Here is a 22982-nt window from a genome sequence, read left to right as displayed (position 1 = left end):
ATAAGGAATATTTTAGCCGGTTTCTAAGCCTGCCGGGTTCCAGAATCAGCAGCCCTGAAACTGCCCACATTCAGCTTCTTGATCTAGACCAGTGTTTCCCAAACTTGACAATTTTAAGGCATGAGGACTTCAACTCCCAGAATTCCACAGCCAGCAACGCTGGCTGTGGAATTCTGGGAGTTGAAGTCCACATGCCTTAAAATTGTCAAGTTTGGAAAACACTGGTCTAGACCAAGGGTAGGCAACCTTGGCTCTTTTATGACTCATGGACTTCAACTCCCAGAATTCCTGAGTCAGCATAGGTTGCCCACCCCTGGTCTAGGAAATATTCAGACACTAATTTTCTTAATTTAGCAAAGAAGGAAAACAGAAACATAAAACCGAAAACAATTAGCTCTTTAAAAAAAAACATTTTTATTACAAAAGCGTTAGTCATCGTAAGAGTGTTTACCACACAAATGGAACACTGCTTACAATTTCTTCCCCCGCCACGTTATACAGTAATGCCTTAAAGAGCAACACAAACGTTTCTTCAATAAGAACAACTCTTCTCTTTCCTAACCATAAAAACGCTTCCAGAATTCTCACCCTCCCGTCTGATTACATTTCTGAAAGAAATAAGTTATGAACAGCCTTCTGAGATCAAAACCAGATTATTCTGGGTGCCTATTTGTAGCTCCAAGAGCCATTCGGGTTCCATCAGTCAACCTCTCACATATACGTGATTACAGATTACAGATAAGGCTTCCTCCCCAAAAAGTTGAGAGCCATGAAAGTGGTTCTCTGGGAACTGTTCCCAGAGCAGTTCAGCTGTTCATGCAAGGTGATAGAGCCCAGGACTGCAGAGACAGGGATCTTACAGGGCAGAACCGATGATGTAGCAGTTTCAACCTTTAGGTTTAAGCCTACTATTATTAAAATACCCCAGCATTGGCACTTATCTAAATGGCACAGAATAAAAATATCTCTCCCATACATCAGCCAGCATACCGTTGGGAAAAGCCTTTCTAATTGTCCCAGAAAGAGAACTATGCACTATAGCAGGGGTTCTCAACCTTGGCAACTTTAAGACTTGTGGACTTCAACTCCCAGAATTCCTCAGCCAGCAAAGCTGGCTGAGGAATTCTGGGAACTGAAATCCACAAGTCTTAAAGTTGCCAAGGTTGAGAAACCCTGCTCTATAGTGATCAGAAAGTGGAGTCCTGAGAGCAGCAATACTTCTGGGGATTGTGAGAGTTATACAGAGGCTTTCCTAGCTGTGATATGCATCAGAATATAATTACAATGATATCACATATCACTGCAGCCACATTTAGCTGTTGGAAACTGCTATGAAAACTTCTGAACTTCACCAGAACATCTCAGTGACTCTTGCCTAATGCCTCAGCTAATTTTAAAATCAGACTCAAACACCAGAAAGGGAGCACCGGTAGTATGTACTACCCATTCTTACAACTTTGTCAGAAAAATCAGCTAAAATATAAAACAGGCCAAGAGATGCCATAGCAATTCTTCATGAAGTGCTCCAACTTAGGACAGACATGCTGAAGACACAGCATTATTCCTTCTAGTAATGTCAAACATTTTAGGAAGGGTGCAAAAATATACCCACAGATGAGCTACCTTACTTCAGATCAGTTGTCATGATTCACCTTAAAGGATTTGGACAACTCGCTCTTCAACTAAATCTTCCTATCAAAAGTCAGCCACATGCCCAGAGCAGTGGTTTCCGTTGCTAAATATGATGGAGATACTCAAGACACAGCCCACAACAGTGAATGGAATAAATTGGCAGAAAGGCGAGAATGGGGAACTCCTGACCACAGTGATTGCATTTTTTTTTCTTTAATAAAAAGAGTGCTTCTTAGTTCCTCTGCAGAAGCAGGAGGGAGAAAGGTACACTTACGTGCTTATTCTTGTTTTCTTGGAAATATAAAATCCCATTCAATTTCTCATAAACCCCAGTTTTCAAAGGTCAACAGGGATTATCTTATTGTTGCATAGCTGATTAACCCATCCAGGGAGCTTCTAGATGTTTTCGAATACAGTACAAGAAATGAAATCTAACACCTTGGATGAGCGAGTTCTACAGGTTCCCCATTTCCTACTAATGGCTGGTAAAATCCAGGAAATAACATATAACACTTTAAAAAACAGCTTCTGGACACAGGTTTACAGACAGTAAAAATGATTTTTTTTTAGAAGACAAAATAACGCTGCTAGAAAAAAATTATAAAATTTGTGCAAAAATTCCCAGCAGCTTTAATAAACACATTTCAAGCATCTAGCTTTTATCTATGGGCAAGGGCTCTCTCGTGCCATGGGATGGGAACTGTGGAATTGTACGAAAATTCAGCAAGAGGAAGCAGGATCCCTCCTTCTTTAAAGAAACAATCAGAAATCCAAGTTAAATGGACTTCTTCTTATAATTCTGTTTTAGATAATGCTTGTATACACGTAGGTTTTGCTGAAACAGCCTTTAGTGAACATGCCTTACTTATACAAACCACTATACCCCACACAAAAGTGGCACAGTTGTCCATGGGCACCAGGTTAAGTACAACTCATCTGGAATGACATAATTTAAGAATTTCCAACTGATCTCTTTAATTTTGTTCCACCTATTAAATAAATAACCTATAGAAACTTATTGCTCTAATCCTGATTCAGCTGAAATAGACAATCCTGAGTCAATTCCCAGAATAAGAAATAATTTTCTGCTTCTGATCCTATAGACTTTCTTTATGATCATTTCTAGAGAACTTCTACCCAAAAGAGCCACTCAGGCTAAGTTCCTCAGCAAGCAATACTTGCTGGTAAGGCAAGGTAGTGCTGGGTCCTCAAATGATTCATGTCCCTCTCTTACAGTTTAAGGAGCACCAATTATTCTTTTGCAACATTCAGGCAGAATGTCAGGACAAACAGTGTAACATTAACATTGTTGGAACAAATATAGTACGCAGAATACTTTAGGAAATGATTCTGTTATAACAGCTCCATATGAAAACTAACTATGCTTGTTTCTACCAATCTTTCCAACAAAAACCTCCAATAAAAGATATTTCTCATGAAGCTGGAATCTCCCAATCCCTTGCATTCTCTGCTCTAAGTATTTTATCTCTCTATCTCAAGATGGCAGCAGGTCCTACCTAGAGGCTTAATTGCAACAGTGAACAATGGCCGGTTAAGTCCCCAAATATTAAAAAAAATCAAACCGATTAAAAAATCAGTACAAGGCCAGTGCCTCTGGTTTGAATATGAATTCTGGAGATTCTGCTCCATGAGGCTGTCTGCCTGAGCCCAGATAATGGTAAAAGATAGGAGAGGCACCAGCTGGAGGTAGGCATTAGATATGTATGTCAGCGTTGCTAAAGTGTTGGTTCATACCATGCTGGCATCAGATTTTGTTCCAAAGGAAGGGATTTCACCCTTAGGTGTGGAGGGAGTCCCAGCATCTGCCTGGATAAATCCTCTTCTATCTATTAAACTAGACAATTCAGACAAGGAAGGGAAGGAAAAAAAGGGAGGGGGGAGGTTAGATTACTGATTAATTATGTAAATAAGAAATAATTAAGCATCAACAATTCTCTCATTTACCCCAACAGTTCATTATTAGGGATTGGATGAGAATTCCAATTAGGCTTTCCATCATAAACAAGAAATTCAATATAATTTAGTAGGGAATTATGTAGAAGTACAAAGGCAAGTGGTCCACGTAAGGATTGATCTAGCTGTTGATCTGAACTTTTAAAAGTAAAACTGTAGTCGGCAAACTATCAAATAAAACTCTACTTATCAAATGCCGATGGTAAATTGTGAGCTAGGTAGCCATAGAAATAAATAGTTGACATTTGAAAAATTTAATAAAATACCTTCCGTCCCTCCTTTAAGAGACAAAAAAATTAAATATGGTTCAACTCTGCCCCACTTGATTTATACAGTACACAATTCTACTGAAATTACTTTAAAATTGCTACATACTAAACACATTTTGCAAGATCAGAGTTCCATTGGAATATAATAACTTATTCTCCATTACAATTCTAGAAATAATAAATTATATATTAAGGTCAAACCAGGGAAAAAAGCCAGGCAGAAACGTAAGGTCTCATTCAAACTATCCTTCCAAAATATAGCATGGGTAATCTCTTGCTCAACAGTTTTTTGTACATATTCCCCATATAATTTTCATTATTATCTCAAAATAAGTGTCTAAATAATAAATAATCCTTTGTTTTGCCTAATTCTGCTCCCTTGCCACTAAATAAGGAGTTACGATGGGATTACCTGGGTTTAGTGCTGCATCTGATCTACAAAAAATTGTATGCTAAGTGAAAATTCCTCACTGCAATTGTCAAAAATAATACCATCATCATTTTTGCCTAAAAAGCTGTAGCAGAACAAGATGGAAATAGGATATTCCATCAGCTATGTGCAAATATTAGTTCCAAACAGCTGATCTTTCTGAACTGTCTCCATTCCAGCAGGTAGTACAGGTAGTCCTTGCTTTACAATAATTTTAGTGACTGACATTATAACACTGGAAAAAAACTGATTTATGACCATTTTTCATTCTTATGACTGTTGCAACATCCCCGTGGTCACATGATCTAAATTTGGATGCTTGGCAATTGGCATGTATTTATGAAGGTTGCAGCATCCTGGGGTCATGTAAACACCCCTTTTGTGACTTCTGACAAGCAAGGTCAATGGGGAAGCTAGATTTACATAACGTGTTGCTAACTTAACACCTGCAGTGGTTCACTTAACTATCTTGCTTAGCAAAGAAATGTTGGGCTCAATTGTGGTTTAAGTAGAGGACTACCTGTACTATTTTATAAGAAAGTTGAAAAGATTTTGTTTCAGAGGTAGATTATACTGGAATGTTCTGGATCACTTTGATCTGCCATTCTGGGGATTATAAACTTTGGGAAATGGCCAAACAACTCCAGGAACAGCCAGATCAAAATGGTCTGGAGAAAAACAGAATATTCTATCTTCCCAACAGAACATTTTTCGCACCTGCTTTTATTGTAAGAGCTGATGCTTCTGTTGTGTCTCTTCATCCCTTTTCTTTCTTACTGTCTGAACTGTAACTTCACAGGTGGAATTGGCTTGTTTTTATAAAGTCTACGTAAGCCGTTTGCCAGAATGAGGTTTTCCAATGAAGACTAACATCACTATATTGTATCCTAACCAATTTCAATGATTGGGACAACCATTAGGCTGACAGAGGTAGTTGCCTCAAGAGCAGACATCATTAAACTGTATCACATTATATATTTTAGTTAAGGAAAAGAGAGTGAACTTGGATATTTTGTTTCTGGCAAAAAAACACTTTGACCCAGCAATATGTATCTTTTAAAACTTAATTTCTAACCCTGTCGTTCCCACTTCCTTAGCTCTCTTCTTTCCCCTTTTTTCATTTCTTTCTGTTTTGGTTTTCTAATGCCATAATTTACATGAAGGTATACATTGCATTAATGTTTTACACAAAGGGAATTAGCATGATATCAGTGAAGACACCAAGCTCCCCCACTTAAATCTCATTTTTAGAATACGTATATGTTTCTCACTGTATGAATGGTGGATCATTCTCATAATCATAAAGTACTGACTGCTGTTCTCTTTTTTTCTATCTGTGTGAATGGCTGTACAGAATAGGAACAAAAGGCAGCTGAAGAATCGTCCATCAGGCACTTGAATACAGAGTCCCTCTAGGAACATGTTTCCTTACCTGGGGTAAAATGGCCCACAGAGCACTGCACAGCAGTTGGTTAGGACACTTTTATGGCTATAAGGGTTGGCAAATTCAGAACCTCTCTTATTTGACCATGCCCCCTTGAGCTACAATCCAAAAGAGATTAATTGGTTAGGAAAAGTCCAGAAATCTTTTGCTGGTTTGTCTTTACTTAGATGAGAGTCACATTTAACTATACGACAGATAAAACTAGTCCCCATGATATATTTGCACATGCATATGTAGGAATTCAGGTTACAGAACTGTTGCTAACCCCCCCCCCAAAAAAAGACAAAGCATGCAAACTCATATTTGTATTCCGATATCAGATGCACAGTACATAAATGATCAGGTTGTGGCATCGCTTGCCTCTTCCCACTACAGCTATCTTGAAACATTTACTAATTTAGTAAAGACCAGCTGTCCCAAATCACTGGCTATACCATCTAAGCATTATGGGAGGCCAAATGAGTTGGCTGATCTAAAAATTAGAATATTTTTAAAATCTTTTCACTAGAAATAAAGGCCTTATTTTGGAATGCAGAAATGTCTATCCTTTCACCAATGATAAATGTTACAGTCACCTTGCTTTAAACCAAAATGAAGCAAGAACATTTTAAACATAATCTTGTGCCTTTCAAGAAACCGATTTAAAGCTGTCGTGATGGATATTTGGAATGTTAAACTTCTATTCATTGAAAATAACATCCTTACTCACATCCTCATTGGTTGTCAAATTGGAGGCAATTAAGTAAGTGTGAAACCCTGAGAGGCCAAAAATAGACCAGACTGAAAAAAAACAGATCACCAATTCCAACAGAGTAAATGAGGAATTAAGGAATAATACTTGTGACTGAGGAGCATTCATTTTCCTGAAGTTCTGCCAAAGTTTTACTCCCGGTCACCACCCACCAAACGCATCTGAGCCACTTCAGCATAATTTTTTAAGGAAAGATGAAATACAAATAAACCCAAAGAGGTAATGAATGATACAATAAATTCATCAGGGGAAAATGTATTCTGCACTTCAGGATAAAGAGTCCCCAGCTATTTTAATACTTTGCCATTTGATCCTATTTAAAAGATTTTCAAAACGGATTTACAGACAAAGCTAAAAGCAAATGTAGCACAGCTACAATCAAGTTAAAACACAGATTGAAAAAAACCTTGGGGAAATCAAAAAGTCCCCATCTGGCTTTGAGATATTAAATTTGAGTCAGGCCTGCCTCAGTTAATCATCACCAAAGGATTACCTCTACAGAGGGCACTAGATTTTTATCTTTACAGTTTTTGAATCGCCAAGTTGCATGGACCAAACGAACACCAGATTTTAGGTTAGATCGACACTCCTGCCAAAAGGGGGACAAAGGATCTGGGAGAAAGTCTTCTTCATTCCCCAGCTCAGCCAAACCCCACTGGGCATTCTCTACATCAGTGTTTCCCAAACTTGACAATTTTAAGGCATGAGGACTTCAACTCCCAGAATTCCACAGCCAGTCCACATGCCTTAAAATTGTCAAGTTTGGGAAACACTGCTCTACATGAGTTAGGACTGTCACTCCCATGAACTCCTCAGATTCCCACTTATAATCAATTCTTGTTGAATACATTCAAAAAAACACTTATTAAGGGTTTTAAAGTGGGAGAGGGAAGAAACAGATACTGGAAGGATATCTTGCTGGTGCTGTTTTCAAAACAGTGAGGAAATCGTTTCCCTGGGAGCCTGCAAAGCAAACAGACATTGAGATAAAGAAGGATTTTTTAAAGACTTTTTTTTTAATCTTGCCTTTATTATTGTTATAAATAATTCAAGGCGGTGAAACATATCCTTCCTTTTCCTGTTTTCCTTCTCTAATCACAAACACGTTCAGAAGATTACAAGTAACTCCCTCTTGAAACTCATTGTCTTTTTGTGAACTAAAGATTGGGAAAGTGTTAATATATAGGACTGGCCAAGCTTAGCAAATTAAAAAATCTATTCAATATTATTTTTGTTACCAATATTTATATTAACACCTTTATTTGGCTACTGTATGGCCCACATTCATTTTTCAATTTATTTACTTATTTATTGTAGGTATTATTATTACTTTCCATATTCCATTTCCATTTATATTTAACAAATGCCGTCATTAAAAATACAGCGTGACAGTTTTTCAGGAGATGCCTGGGTTTATATCTGGGGGTTAAGAGGGGCCAATGTAGATTTGGAATGAGAGTTCATGCACATCTATTCTAAATATTTCTTTTTTCAGTTGTGGCTTAAGAAAGACACAGGGAACTTCTTCACACATTCCTAGAGATCTGTGACATTCAACTTTGATAACAGGCTATACTTACGCAGAGCAAGGTGGGTGATGACGCAAGCAAAGATGAAGGCTGTTAAGAAGGAGAGAGAAAGGATGAAGGCATAGAAGAATCGATAGTTCCGCTTCCCCACACAGTTGCCTACCCAGGGACAATGATGATCAAATCGTTCTGAGGGGAAAAGGAACATAAACACAGTATTAAAAGGAATGACATTTCACATGCTCAAGAAGGAAGTATACATGGATTGTACATAGTTTGCCAATCTGGGAACAAATTGTTCTAGGAACTCAGAACTCTTTGACCATTTTATTTCCCATCTTCATTCACTCCAGAGCATGACCCTGCAGGTTTAGTTTGTTAATCTCTGAAAGTAACTTTTCTGAATCAGTAATAGTTGGAGGTGTGCCAAAGATGGTTTGGCTCTATTTTATTTGGTCCAATTTTATTTAGAAAATTACATTCAGAGCATCTAGAACCACTTCTGTTCCAGAAAATTTATTTTAAGCACTATACAGCTGTCAATGCAACAGTGTGCTCTAAAGGAGGTTCATCATGATCTGGATGAAAATGAAAAGTTTTGGAATTCCCAAAGTGATATTTTCACAGATCGACAGTTTGTAACCAATGGTTAGTGCTGGATTCCAAAAGACCCCATTCAGGTCTATAGTCAGTCGGTCAGTCATGAAACCCACTGGGTGACTTTGGGTCATTTATGTCTCTTACTGTCTTATCTAATTCATAAAGTTGTTACAAAAATAAAATTGGAGGGGGACCATTATATATGTTTAAATTCTTAGAAAAAAATGGAAAGTAAACAATGCAAACAAACAATACATTAGGATCAGGCTCTCTTCTGCTAATGTGTATATAATGAGAGTTCTAAAATATTAAATAAGCCAGTTTGATGTGATTAAGACCTCATGCTAGAAACTGGAAGACTGTAAGTTCTAGGCCCATCTTAGGCACAAAATCAGCTGGGTGACCTTGGGCCAATCATTCTCTTTTAGTCCTAAGAAGTAGGCAATGGCAAACCATTTCCAAAATCCTGCCAAGAAAACTGAAGGGGCTTGCCCAGGGACCCACCAGAAGTCAACACTCACTCGAAGACACAAAAAGAAAGAAATATGAAATAGGCTGTGGCTTTTAAAATTTCTTTTCTCTGAAAGCAATCAACATTTAGCTTTTTCTGCTGAAATATCAACAGCTGGTATTCAAGTGCACTGACTACTAGCTTTAGGGAGTTGATTACCATTGCATTAGAATGAGAGACACGTAACTGAATGAAAAGAGAATGAAGTTCATTCACACCAGCCGTTCAACCAGAGTTAACGTGTTTAATTAGGATGCCAGATTTAGTTGTAATGCACATACTAGCTTCCCCCCTGTACTGAACTGCCTGAAATAGACTGTAGTAGAGGACACTGGGGACGGACAAGATAATAGGCAGGAGGATCAGTTCTAATATGCATTGCTCCAGAAACGCAACTCGCAGATACATTCACCAGATTTGTTGAAGTAGCAAACAAGTAGAAAACTAATTATTTGCAGTTTACAAAGCTATACACTGGCAACCCTTAGGGGCTTAGGAGTGAAAAAGAAGGACTAAGCATTTTAGTCAAATTGAAGCATTCAGAATGCAGTGAAGTAATTCTTTTCAATAAATAGTGAAATGACAGTGTCAGGAATGAGTTGACAACTAAAGGTAAATAAACTAGGAGCCAGAAAAGCATTGGAATTCTTTGGGCCACAGGGAAACTTCTCCCAGAGGATCCCTTTGGAAAAAATGCAGAAAGGCAGAACAATTTGTAATACATCCAAATCAATCCAAAGCTGGGACACAGCAAAGAAAGATCATTCATGAATATTTTACACACACACACACACACACACACACACACACACACACACACACACACCCCTCAGGTTTATTCTATTTTTAAAAATAGATTATCTTAGCTCCCTGACAGCTCCCCTTTCCCTTGGCACTCCTATCCACCTCTTTGTGAAAATCAAAATGCTGTGATAAAATGTCAATCTGCTTGACAACTGCCAACCTTTTGGATGGGAATATTAATTCATATATTACATTTATTTATTTAATTTTTAATGGCACCCATGTCATTGATACAGGCTTACAATATAATAAATGTAAAAAAAAAAAATAGAGAACAATTAAAATTACAAAAAAAAATAGAAAAAGTAAAAAGCAAGATGATAGGTGGCCTGGAATTGATCTTCTCTTCCTGATCAGCCACGCCCAATGCAGTAGGCCCCTATCAGGGCCCCAGGCCAATAAGCAGGGCCAAGTTTTTAGGCTCTTCCAGAAGGCCAGGAGTGTGGGGGCAGACCTCACCCCGGGTGGGAGAATATTCCAAAGGGTGGGGGCCACAGCAGAAAAGGCTTATCGCCTGGACCCTGCCAGCTTAAATTCTTTGGCTGAAGAAATCCAAAGTAGGTCCTTTCTGCTGGAATAAGTGGGACAGGGTAGTCCCATCAGGGTGAGACAGTTCCTCAGATATCATGGATCCATGTGAAGAATGAAAGCAATTAACTTGTATTTGCATTGCAAATGTATGAGGCATTTTGGAAAAAACCTAATATGCATAGCTATGAACTCATAGATAATTATCCAAAGTCCTATTTCCTTCCCACAATTTCAGCTTTCAACAGATAAATTATTAGGAACTTGATCTCAAATCAAACATTTGGATACTGTCAGCTCTGTTAAAATGTGCATTCCTCATTATATAGCATTATTACAGCCAGGAACATTAAGTTTCAAAGCCAAAAGTTAACTATCTTACTTATTCAAGAAATGTCAATGCCATCCAAATTGTATGCCATGCCATCCAAACTGTAATGTTACTTGCCCTATTTACAGCTAATTGTGTGCTCCCTTGGATACTTTTCCTTTTCACTATCTACTTAAGTTATGTTGAAGAAAGATATTATATATGTGCCTAAACGCTATACGAGGGGTAGGCAACTTTGGCTCTTTTATGACTCGTGGACCAACTCCCAGAATTCCTGAGCCAGCCAAGCTGGCTCAGGACTTCTGGGAGTTGAAGTCCACGAGTCATAAAAGAGCCAAGGTTGCCTACCCCTGCACTATACCATTTCTCATAGGGAAACCCTTTGTCAGATATGGCTGTTCTCTCTTGCTATGTAATTTAATCTAACATAGGCGTAGACCTATAGCTCCTGAGTCAATAAGTGTGTTCACTCCATTGTTTAAAATCATACGGCTATACATGAAATTGGCTGAAAAAGTAGATTTGTATTCAGACTGCCTTCAAAAAGAGGGGAAAATGTCAGTTCAAGAATGCAACGATCCACTTCAAAAGCAGACTGCCTCACCCACACCTTCCCTTTGCCCTAAAGAGTGATACATCCTGGCATTTGGGGTGTGGTTTAGTTCATGTTTTGATATGCCTGTAACTGTTCTTCCCAACTAACATGTGCTACAGGAATATTTCATTATTACAAATGCCTCAGGAATGAAAGAAATGAACAGCCAACATCTCCTTAAAGTGGAAATAGTCTTCCTACCTTTTTGCTCTTTAAGTTTTCAGTAATTCTCATCATTCTTAATATTTGCCTGTCACTTATCCTTGCTTACAGCCACCAAATAGACCTTAGTGTATTTAAAAAGTCAGTTATCAATGCCATCCATTCATCCATTCACCTTTTCTTCCCAGCGGATACTCTTTAATCAATATAATACATTCATATCATATACAGTAGTGGTCAAAATTGTGGAAACCTTTTGGGAAAAGTGTACAGTAGAAATGCTACCTTTGGTTAAGTTTCCACCCATTTTTCTTCTAATTTCTTTATAACTGTAGCCTTGTTCACTTAATAATACTATTTTACATCGTTTTCTAGGCAATCAGTCAACTCTTTGCACCATTACTTTAATTTTATTACATTTTACAAGCTCACTAAATGAAAGAACACAAAAAAACCCAACTAACTTGATAGTCATCACATAACATACTGACAAATGTCCTCCTCTCAGCTTCAATACATGACATCAATAACTGAATCCTGCTGTGATCCGATTGGCTCATTGTCAAAACAAGATGACACCCGATTGGCTCTCTAAATACTCATGGTCATTGGCTACAATCAGATGAAGGAAAGCTACCTGATATCAACCTAAGCAAATTGTGCTTCCTTTTTCTGGTTATTTGGCTATAACCTTTCATAGAATACAGTACAGATAATTGAACAAACTATGTTGCATTACATTCTTAATTAAATTATCTTTCCATTGATATATAATTTTATGGTATTACTCAAAAAAAGTGGTGTTATTAGCCATCAAACCTCAAAAATACACTTTTCCCAAAAGGTTTCCACAATTTTGGCCACTACTGTAGAAAGGCCAGATATATCTCACATCATGTACTTTCACTGTTAAAGCACCTCAACAGAGAGCTCTTTAAAGACAATCTTTGCTTTCCAATCTGAATGAGGTACTCTTTTTCAGAGGGATGTTTATTGGGGTGGCAATTTGTTTGATAGAGACAAGTAGAAAGAATGATGGTTGGGAAAGGAAAAAAAGAATTAACAAGATCTGAAATCTTGCTGACCTTGAGGCAAAATCATACCCAGAGCCCTTTATGCTTCATTGCTCAGACTTTTCTAAATATTCTCTTGCGCTCAAAGAAGGCAAGATTCAAACTTTACAATTTACACACAAGCATCTGCCTATATTTTTGAACAGCAAGCATCTTTGAATAGTATCACAAAAATCCTTGATAAGCCCCTTTTTGAATCACTGCATTTGAGTTTGAGAAGTTTCAACCAGAGTAGGAAATCTTTCTACCTTAGGAAATACTCCTAAGCACAAGCAGAATGAGAAATACCTCTCTATTATACTCGGAATTATCCTCTGAGGAACAATCAATTTTAGACAAAGAACATACAGCACAAAAGTTGAACTCAAATGTTTCTGCACTCAACAAAAGCAGAAAAAATAACTTTAATGGAAATGATAATCCTGATTGTTCACAGGATACAAGTCTCACTCTGATCTTACCAACACAGTTGTCACAGACACTGCAATGGGAAGTCCTGGGTGGACGGAACATTTTACACGTGTAGCAATATTTCAATTTCACCATATACTTGTTTATTACAACTTCCATGGTTCGGGCAGGTGGCCGATAAGTGGAAGTGCCGAGGTTGTCTGTGAAATCAAAAATATTCACCTCTTAGACTCATCCAAGATTTGACTAATACCAGATTAAATCAAGGACTAAATGCATACTGATAATCTTCTACCAAGTCTCCACCTAAACTAAGAACCAAATAAGCCGTCCACAACATTCGCCGCTATCTCTCTGAAATGACAGCATGATATAAAAATAAGATTAGCATTGTAGTGGAATGTTTCAAACAATCCATATTCAGAATCATTCACTTAAAAGTTGGTGTAAATCAATTTTAAAAAGGCCCAGGAAAAGGGATGTTTAAAAACTACATTACCTCAACAATTAAAAGGACAATCCAAGCAAACTTTTCTTCATTGTTTCTGTTAATATCTCTGCAGCTACCACTTTAAAAATATAAAAAAGTTGACTGATCATACATTATTTTGAGAGTATGCTGTCTGTAGGTTCTACATGCTATGGTGATACAAACTTGCTATAAAGTTCAAGCAAAAGAAAGAACCAGGATATCCAAGATTCAGAAGTAAAATATGTAACAATTAGATTATGGATTCCTATCAACTAGTTAAAGGCTAATTATTAGTAAAAAGTCAAAGGACCTGACTCTACACGTGTACTTTCTATGGATAATCTCAAGAATGAAGATGCCAGAATGACAATTTTGGATAAATACCATTATCCATATTTACCATATATATTTTTCCATAAAGAAATTTAATAAGCCTCACCAATCCATTTCTCCAGATCTGCAGCTTCACTGGGGGTGGCCCTGGGCAAAATACCGGGATCCCTGAAGCTGGTTTGTAGCAAACAGCTGATGACAAAAAAGAACAGGATGCCAGCAATGATAGGAATGGCCATGGTCAAGTTATGAGCCAGGAATGGACAGCTGAAAGGTAATAAAAACATTATTTAAACTGAATTTCCATTTGTCACACTAATTTCCCACTCATTGCTTAGTTTTTTTTTCCCCTAGTCAAGCTGCTTCCTTCAACTAAAAAGTATTATATCATAATCTGTCTAGTTCTCTAAAATTTCTACAACATATAAAGATATCTATCTCACAGACAGGATTTATTGCATATTCCTGGGATAAAACTTGTTCAATACCTTCAGTATATACTTATTCAATAATGAAAGTCTTTCTCAAGAAACAATACTATAGATTGCACTTAGAGCATTTCCCCCTAAACCAGGGGTTCTCAACCTTGGCAACTTTAAGACTTGTGGACTTCAACTCCCAACTCTGGAAGTTGAAGTCCACAAGTCTTAAAGTTGCCAAGGTTGAGAACCCCTGCCCTAAACAATGTGCCTAAAGTAGAATTTCCAACATTCTAATTTAACTTCAGTTCACATAGTCAACTAGGGTCCTATTAATTTTTCAACTGACCTTTTACAGATAAAAGTAGATCTAACTGTATTAATAACAGATGTCACTCCTTGAACTGGCTATGTAAAAACAATCTTCTGTATAAATCTGAGGAACTCTACTGCTAGCCCATTCACTAAGTCAGACATGTCAAACACAAGGCCCGGGGGCCGGATGCGGATTGCGAAGTGGTTTCATGTGGCCCGCGAAGCCATTCTGGAAACAGTGAGGGAACGGCCCCCGCTGCCTTGATCCTGACCCAGGCCGACCGGGAGCCAATGTACAATTTTGTGGTGGCCATCTATGCTGAAACGCATTCAGTCTTAGCTCCACAAGGCATTCTAGAAACAGCGAGGAACCAGCCCCTGCTGTGTTGGCCCTGCCCCCTGTGTGCATGCTGGAGAGGTGTCACCCTTTGTGAGGAATGAAGAAATGGACCATGCCTTGGTGCTTGCCCCGGTCCCACCCCCTTCTGCCAGAGACCCTCAGATCTGTCCCACTCCTGCCCAGGCCCCCACAGGCACCCTTGATGCGAACGATGTAGAGCTGGCCATGCCCACCCAGTAGGCCACACCCACTCCATCCACGCCCACACAGTAGGCCGCACCCACCCTGGCTACACACACACACACCGAGGGCAACCGCAATGCTAATGCGACCCTCAATGAAATTGAGTTTGACACCCCTGCACTAAGTCAAGGAGCTCAGGCAATATAAGCTTAAGCAGTGGGGAGGTTGGTACAACACCCAATAGCTTCAACTGAAATGCAAAGCCCAATTTAACCAGTAAAGTCTCACACCTAGTATTCTGTGAGGCAGTGCCCTTAAACTCTTGCAAATATGTCAAATGACCACCAATTCCCCCTACCCAGGGTCTTAGTTGATTCCACACCTGAAACCTTGCAGTGCAAGAAGTCTTCACTATCAACATTCTAAAATTCAGTTTTTAGACAGAAAATACAGTATCTTTCCCCAAATGCTTTTCTCTAGAACAGGCATGTCAAACTTGTGACCTCACATGACATCACGCGACGTATCGGGACTTTTCCCCCATTGCCGGCAATGGGGTGGGCGCGGTTTTGGTGTGACGCATCCAGGCCACGTGCCGGCAGTTTGACATGCCTGCTCTAGAAGGAAAGAAAAATATTTGTTTGTAGTTTTCTCTCCATGTTTGAAGTGAAACATTAGGTATTTTGGTGACATGCTCTAGGGAGTGCTAAACAATACTAGATGTCAGCTTTAAAATTTAGACTCTAAACATTGACTTACGCTGTTTTAAGATTTTCTTATGTGATTGTAATGTTTCCCATCTGTCCTATATTCGCAAAGTTATAGGCAGAATTGTGGTTCTACAAATCACTTAATTTAGGATATGACCAAAGAAGAAATGTCAGTTAAAATGTTATTTCCAGCTAAATGTTTCTCTGAAAGGCTAGTCTTGTATCCAATTAAAATAAACTGCAATTAGAAATATTGTCTGAAAATTCTAATCTTCCTCAATCCTCCAGATTATAAAATTAATCACAGACCCCCAAATTGTATGTTACCATTCTTTTATTATGAACTTTGAAATATATTTCTTCAAATCAAGAAAGATTTGCTTCAACCAGTTAGTCAAATCAGCTTGGATGCTGTTTTTAAAATTAATTATAAATTATTTAAACTCTTTGGAGTAAAAGAAAACCTAGCCTCAGTGGCTGTATTTATTTTTATTAGTCCATTAAATACTTGCAGGATAAAAATTCAAAGTTTTGTTTCTGCAAGATTAACCTGAACCTATGATTAAAATTCTGGATTTTAGAGACCTTAAAATCAAAGATCCTTAAAATATATCACTAAAGTTTTGGAACTATTAATGCTATATCTTTAGCCAATAATTTGCTGTAACTTTATGATCCTCTTGATTAACCATGCCCATTAACCATGCCCACTTCCAAGTATTTCATATAAACAACTATATAATAGGATAAGATACCTTATTTTGTCTGAACAGAGTAGCCACTTCCATATTAAATTATCCTTAATTGGAGGAATATTCCTTTCAGGTTTATTTAAACAATTTGTATAGTTGCCCATCTTATGAGCAAACTTCTGGACAATTCACAACCACCATACAGTTACAAAAAACATAAAACTAAAAAGCCAGCACCTCAATCATCCTCACAAGATGCCCCAGCACACAGACTCCCATGACCATACCTGGATGAAGAGCCAGGTTTTTAAGGCTTATGGGAAGACCAAAAGGCTGGAGGCCTGTTGGATTATTGGGGAAGGGGCAGTTCTCTGTAAGATAGGAGCATGGTTCTTAGTATCAATAGATGCCAATATTTCATGGAAGGAACCTGGAATCTGCCTATCTTATCTGATCAAATGGGAAGGGCAGTTACAGTCCAGCAAATAACCTGGTCCCATGCTAGTTAAGGCTTTAAAGGTAATAACCAGCACTTTGAATTGCACCTGGAAGGAGACTGGAAGCCAGTGCAACTTGCACATCAGGGAAGTAATGCAGGCAAGCGCTGGGGTGTACAACGCTTTGCATGCTTCTGCATTCTGGCTCCGTTGTGGTTTCTGGGTAGTCTTCAAAGGTAGTGTCATGAAGAGCACATTGAAGTAAATAAAACAAAAATTGCTAAGGTATGAGTTACCGTGAGCAAAGCCTTCTTGATACAGGAAAGAGTACAACTGTACACATTTGTGTAAATGTCTCTAGAGAGGATTGCCACCTGCGCTTTGAGTAGGAGCCATAAGTCCATTGTGTACCAGCAAAGTCCAGAGGAGTGATTTTCCATCAAGAATCAAAGACCAGACCTTGGGGGACTAAAAACCCAAAGTCACTCTGTCTTGCAAGAGTTCAACTGAAATAGTTGAAGTTAGTTCCTGCCCATCCAACCATCATAGCACCCAGGCACTTGGTCAGCACTATGATGTCAACGAACTATGGTGCTGGAGAAGACTCCTGTGAGTCCCTTGGACTGCAAGGCGTTCAAACCGGTCAGTCCTAGAAGAGATCAACCCCGACTGCTCTTTAGAAGGCCAGATCCTGAAGTTGAAACTCAAATACTTTGGCCACCTAATGAGAAGGAAGGACTCACTGGAGAAGGCCTAATGCTGGGAAAGATTGAGGGCAATAGAAGAAGGGGACGACAGAGAATGAGATGGCTGGATGGAGTCACTGAAGCAGTAGGTGTGAACTTAAATGGACTCCAGAAAATGGTAGAGGACAGGAAGACTTGGAGGAACGTTGTCCATGGGGTCGCGATGGGTCGGACACGACTTCGCAATTAACAACAACAACAAATGATGTCAACAGCTCAGTGGTGGAAATGTATAACTATGTATTATCAACGTACTGATGATGCTGCACCTCTTGCCAGCAAATGATCTCACCCAGCGTTTTCATGTAGATCAGGGGTAGTCAACCTTGGCTCTTTTATGACACGTGGACTTCAACTCCCAGAATTCCTGAGCCAGCACAGGAATTGGGAGTTGAAGTCCAGGAGTCATAAAAGAGCCAAGGTTTACTATCTCTGACGTAGCTATTAAAGAGAAGAGAGGCTTGAGCCCTGAGGTTCAAATTGAGGGCTACCTGTACAGCTTTCCACGTTGCAATGTATATGATTCCAGCTACACAGTAGCAGGTGCCAAATACTAAACTGACATTTCTTTCCTCTTGAAATTATTGGTTGTGATTATTGTAAATAGGGAATATGTGAAGTGCTAAAACGAAGAAACAAATCTAACCCTACCGCAGTTCAATTCTAATAGATTTACCACAGCATAAACTTCTGAGGATTAGATTCTACTCTGAAGCAACAGGCTCCAGTCCATAAAGGTTTATACCACTAACTAGCATCTCTAGGCCTTTTCGTAAAAGCCCTATTGACATCACAGGGTTCTGAGTAAAACGTTTCCAGCCAGCCTATTAAGGCTCCCTGGCTACTCTCTCATATGAGCTTACCTAGCAGGGAGTCCCAGAGAATTCAAGGCAGCTTACCCCGTTTGCCAGAAAACCTTTCCTTGCAGTGACACATTTCAGAATGTGGGGTGCTGTCCATCACCCTTTGGGGGGCTGGTAGCTTCCAAAAGGGTGGGGACCACAACAGCCAGCATCCCCGATTATGGTCGGCTTTTCGGGGAGTTGCAGTCCCCACCTATTTGGAGACCACCTTATTGGGGAAGGCATTAAATGGAGGACAGTCAAGGAGGAATCTCTCGGCGGCGGCATCATCATCAACAAAAGCAACGCGGAAGGTGGTCCACGTCCCCCCCCCGCCCGGGGGGAAGCTGGCCCCCGACTCACTCGAAGGCGAAGAAGAGGCCGCTGGTGACCACAATGAGGCCGACCGTGAGGAGAAAGACGCTGCTGTGCCGCGCCAGCATGAGGCGCCCGCCACAATAGAACCGGTTGCGCCCAGGGAAAACCTCCCACTTGCGGCGGGGCCGCGAAGCCAGAGTCGCGGGGGTAGCGCTGGTGGCCACGGAGGTCGGGGGTCCAGAAGCGGCGGGGGCAGCCGGGGTGCCCGGGGGGATCTGCCGATATTCGCAGTCTTTCATGGCGGCGGCGGCTGGCCTCCCCCGTCCGGACCCCCGCGGGCGCCGCTGCCGGAGCGCCGGGATGGGAGAGACCGGGCTGCTTTGCCTCTCCGGCGCCCGCTCGAGAGAGAGGCAGGGCCAGCAGCAGCCGGCACGCGCTTTCACCCCCGCCCCCCTTCCCAGCGCGGGCCTCCCGGTGCAGCGCCCCCTCGAGCCGGCCGGGAGCCCCACCGGGCCGCTCCCGCCAAGGCCCTCGCAGGGGAGACGCGCGCCGGCCAGACGGACTGGCGGCCTTCTCCCCGCCGCCTTGAGGTACCTCGCGGGCGCCGCCAAGATACAATCGGAACTCGTTTGCCGGGAGGACCAATGGGGCCCTCCGCTTCCGGATTTTCTAGCCCTGGTTTAGAAAATGCAGTAAAAAAAAAATCGGCTTGGGCGCGAACGGGAACAATTTGCAGAATGCGCTGCTTTTTATGAAGGTGGAGATTCCCCCCCCCTCCAATATTTTGAAGTTGCTCCCAGAATATAGAAAAATGAGGCATACATCCAATACCTGTATTATTTCACTGACAGTTTCATAGATCGTGGTATGCTGTACAGGTAGTCCTCAAATTACAACCATTAGTTTAGCGACGGTTCAAAGTTACAATGACAGTGAAATTTTTTTACTTTTGACCATGTTTCACACTTACGACCATTGCAGCATCCCCATGGTCATGTGATCAAAATGTGGAAGCTTGGCAACTGGCTCATACTTATGACAGCTGCAGTGTCCCGGTGTCAAGTGATCATCTTTTGCAATCTCCTAACAAGCAAATAGGGAAGCCAGATTCACTGAACAACTGTGTTACTAATTTAACTGCAGTGATTCACTTAACAACTGTGGCAAGAAAGGTGGTAAAATGGGGCAAAACTCATTAACAACTGTCTCACTTAGCAAGATAAATTGTGGGCTCAATTGTGGTTGTAAGTCGAGGACTAGCTGTACATAACATGCTTGTATCGTGCATTGTGAGAATTGTAGCTTACTGAATAAACTTCAGGATTTGGCATGAAGAGCAGCTACAATATGGTGCTCTGTAATTTAAAGTATTTTGTGTTCATATGCTGTATAATTTGTCGTTTAGTATTCAGGCTGTTTAAACACTATTGCAACAATTTCCAGTATGAACATTTTGAGTTGTCACATTATTGTTTGAGGCAGTATTGAAAACAAGCTTTGTGTTTGTTAAAACTTTGCACTTTAAAAAAGAAAAAAAGCAGAGGCTAGACAACAATATGTCAGGATTGCTTTAATTTAAATTCTGTAGTGAGTAAAGATTGAATTTAAGTGTACTCTTCCAATTCTATGTCATTTTTGTCTTTGACAAAAGTTGGAACAATATAGCTGTTTTTATGTACTTTATATGCCGTAGCTGATATATAAAAGCAGCAACTGCAGTCATTATCCATATACAAAGTCAAACTGTAGTAACTTTTCATGAATATTGAAATACTAATTTACCCCATCTTTCTGTTTAGGAATATTCAAGACTGTTTTGGTTAAACATTAAAGCAATAAAAGTAATAAAGAAATGATAATCACTGATCATAATAAACAGTATTTCACAATCTGATTCTCTATTAGAGTTTATAAAACATTTAGCCTAACAGATCAAAAACTTGCTGGAAAGGAGATTATTACTTCTTCACAAAATAGTGGGAAAAATCACTGAAAGGAGTGAAGTCAGCCACTTTGGGCATGGAATTCCATAGCAAAGCTACATAGCATGCTATTCCCCAGATTTCTATTAAACATACAGTACTTCAAATATTGGCAGGGTAGAAGAGAGAACCTCTGTACTTGATCTTAGTGAGCAGGCAGCCCCAGATAGAAAGATACAGTCTCCTGTTTTTTAGAAATGTAAAGTTAATGTGCACTACCTAGAGGTGGGTTCTAAATCTGTTCTCAGGCTCCTGCAAAACTTCCATGTGCTCACTGACAAGATCTAAAGTAGCATTAGCTACTGTTTCAGGCTGGCTCAGATGTATAAATAGCTTTCAAATGCAATCTCATGTACTACAGCACACTGAGCTTGATACTGATTTTGACTGCAGTGTGCGTTAACATATCCAACTTATGTCTGCGCTATTTTAAAAAAAACGTGGCTTTCGTATCACAGGCTGTTCTGGTCAAAGCACAGCATATCAACATCCCCAAGAGTAAAATGATAAAAAATTAGAATTGTGACAGAAGAAAGGTAGAGAAGGTTAGAACATACCAAACTGAAAAAGAAATCAGTGCTGCAAGGATAGGAACCAGATTTAAGTTGATCTGAAAATTTATACCTGAAAGCTTGCCAGCTAAGGCAAGAAGAATCTATAAATCTCAGTTGACCTAAATTGATTTCTAAGAACCAGGTTAAAAGGTTAAAATAATGGCATGCGTAGTCTTCAACTTACAACCATTTGTTTACAACTGTTTGAAGTTACAATGGCTTTGAAAAAAGTGAACGACAACCAGACCTCACACTAATTGTTACAGCATCCCCAGGGTCACATGATCAAAATTTGGGCACTTGGCAACTAGCATGTATTTATGGCAATCACAGCATCCTGGGGTCACATGATTGTAATCTATGACCATCCCAGCTGGCTCCCTACAAACACAGTCAATGTCAGAAGCTGGATTTGCTTAAACTGCATGATTTGCTTCACAACTGCAGTGACTTGTTTAACAACCATGGCAAAAATTGGGCATGACTCATTTAACAACTGCCTTCCTTAGCAACCAAAATTCTGGTCCCAATTGTGGTTGTAAGTTGAGGATCACCTGTACCAAGTTCTAGCCTCCAGAAAGACTAAAGCCAATTTCTGTTACAGTGTCAAGATATGAATTCAGATTTTTGCTACCAAATCAAACAACAGACATAATAGCACTACCCCACTGAAAAGGGAGATCGTCAGCGACTTGTGGAAAACCCGCATTTTGCAAAAGTATACTTTTTAGAGGGTTAAGGTTTTATTTTAAAGCAGCACTTGGTAGGTTACAGAATGGCTCTTGGGAGAGAAGTAAATATAGAAAAGCAGGTGGAGTTTTCTGGAATGAAATAGATTATTTCGAAGAAGGATATTTTTGACTGCAACATCGCATGTCAGTGTTCTACACTGTATTATATTTTTGCTACTTTCACTGGTTGAGCTTATTGCCATTTTCAGATATCAATCCTGCACCTTTAATTGTTAGTAGTAAATGTTACCAAGTTTACAGAACACAGGATCTTTGAAACATATACGGAACAGTCTAAAATGTATAAGGAACTGGGATTGGGTATGTCTAGTTTAATGAAGAGAAGGATGAGGGGGGACATGATAGCAGTGTTCCAATATCTCAGGGGCTGCCCCAAAGAAGAGGGAGTCAAGCTATTCTCCAAGGCGCCTGAAGGCAGGACAAGAAGCAACGGATGGAAACTAACCAAAGAGAGAAGCAACCTAGAACTAACGAGAAACTTCCTGACAGTTAGAACAATTGATCAGTGGAACAACCTGCCTCCAGGAGCGGTGAATGCCCCAACACTGGAAGTTTTAAGAAGAGACCGGACAACCATTTGTCCGAAATGGTATAGGGTTTCCCACCTGAGCAGGGGATTGGACTAGATGACCTCCAAGGTCCCTTCCAACTTTATTATAATTATAATTATTATGGATTATCACACAGTCAGCCAGATGTTCAGACTGGATTTGGCATTTTGTCTACCTATCAAGTCCTTACCATGGATAGGCAGATATGGATATTTCATGGTATTACAGATATCATCGCAGGATGGAAACAGTTCCTAGTAAGGCCGCCTTTTGCAATTGACTAAAGGCGAAT

The 22982-nt window shown here is 39.8% G+C and overlaps 1 protein-coding gene across 11 annotated transcripts in view; it reads right to left on the bottom strand.

Moving 5' to 3' along the window:
• Window positions 1–19759, bottom strand: part of ZDHHC18 (zinc finger DHHC-type palmitoyltransferase 18) — a 58935-nt gene extending 39176 nt beyond the window's left edge. For 3 of the 11 annotated variants that reach the window (XR_005555608.1, XR_005555607.1, XM_039334220.1), the window contains exons 1-8: window positions 18897–19750; window positions 13956–14116; window positions 13095–13244; window positions 8081–8218; window positions 7415–7463; window positions 6459–6561; window positions 5738–5847; window positions 3388–3487 (exon numbers count right to left, since the gene is read on the bottom strand). Coding sequence is in view for 5 of the 11 variants with exons in the window: in XM_039334220.1 (XP_039190154.1) it covers window positions 3388–3487; window positions 5738–5847; window positions 6459–6561; window positions 7415–7463; window positions 8081–8218; window positions 13095–13244; window positions 13956–14116; window positions 18897–19150 (1065 nt within the window). In the remaining 6 variants the exon portion in view is untranslated. Of the gene's footprint in view, window positions 1–395; window positions 1056–1172; window positions 3488–5737; window positions 5848–6458; window positions 6562–7414; window positions 7464–8080; window positions 8219–13094; window positions 13245–13955; window positions 14117–18896 lie in introns of those variants that run through there. The other 8 variants (XR_005555609.1, XM_039334224.1, XR_005555611.1 and 5 more) reach the window with 6 other exon arrangements.
• Between the last annotated feature and the right edge of the window lie 3223 nt (window positions 19760–22982).

The sequence above is a fragment of the Crotalus tigris genome, unplaced genomic scaffold, assembly GCF_016545835.1.
Source record: "Crotalus tigris isolate CLP2741 ecotype Arizona unplaced genomic scaffold, ASM1654583v1 scf7180000017628.32516253702:7417878, whole genome shotgun sequence".
In the NCBI taxonomy this organism is placed as follows: Eukaryota; Metazoa; Chordata; class Lepidosauria; order Squamata; family Viperidae; genus Crotalus; species Crotalus tigris.
This window is presented reverse-complemented; position numbering and strand designations above follow the sequence as displayed.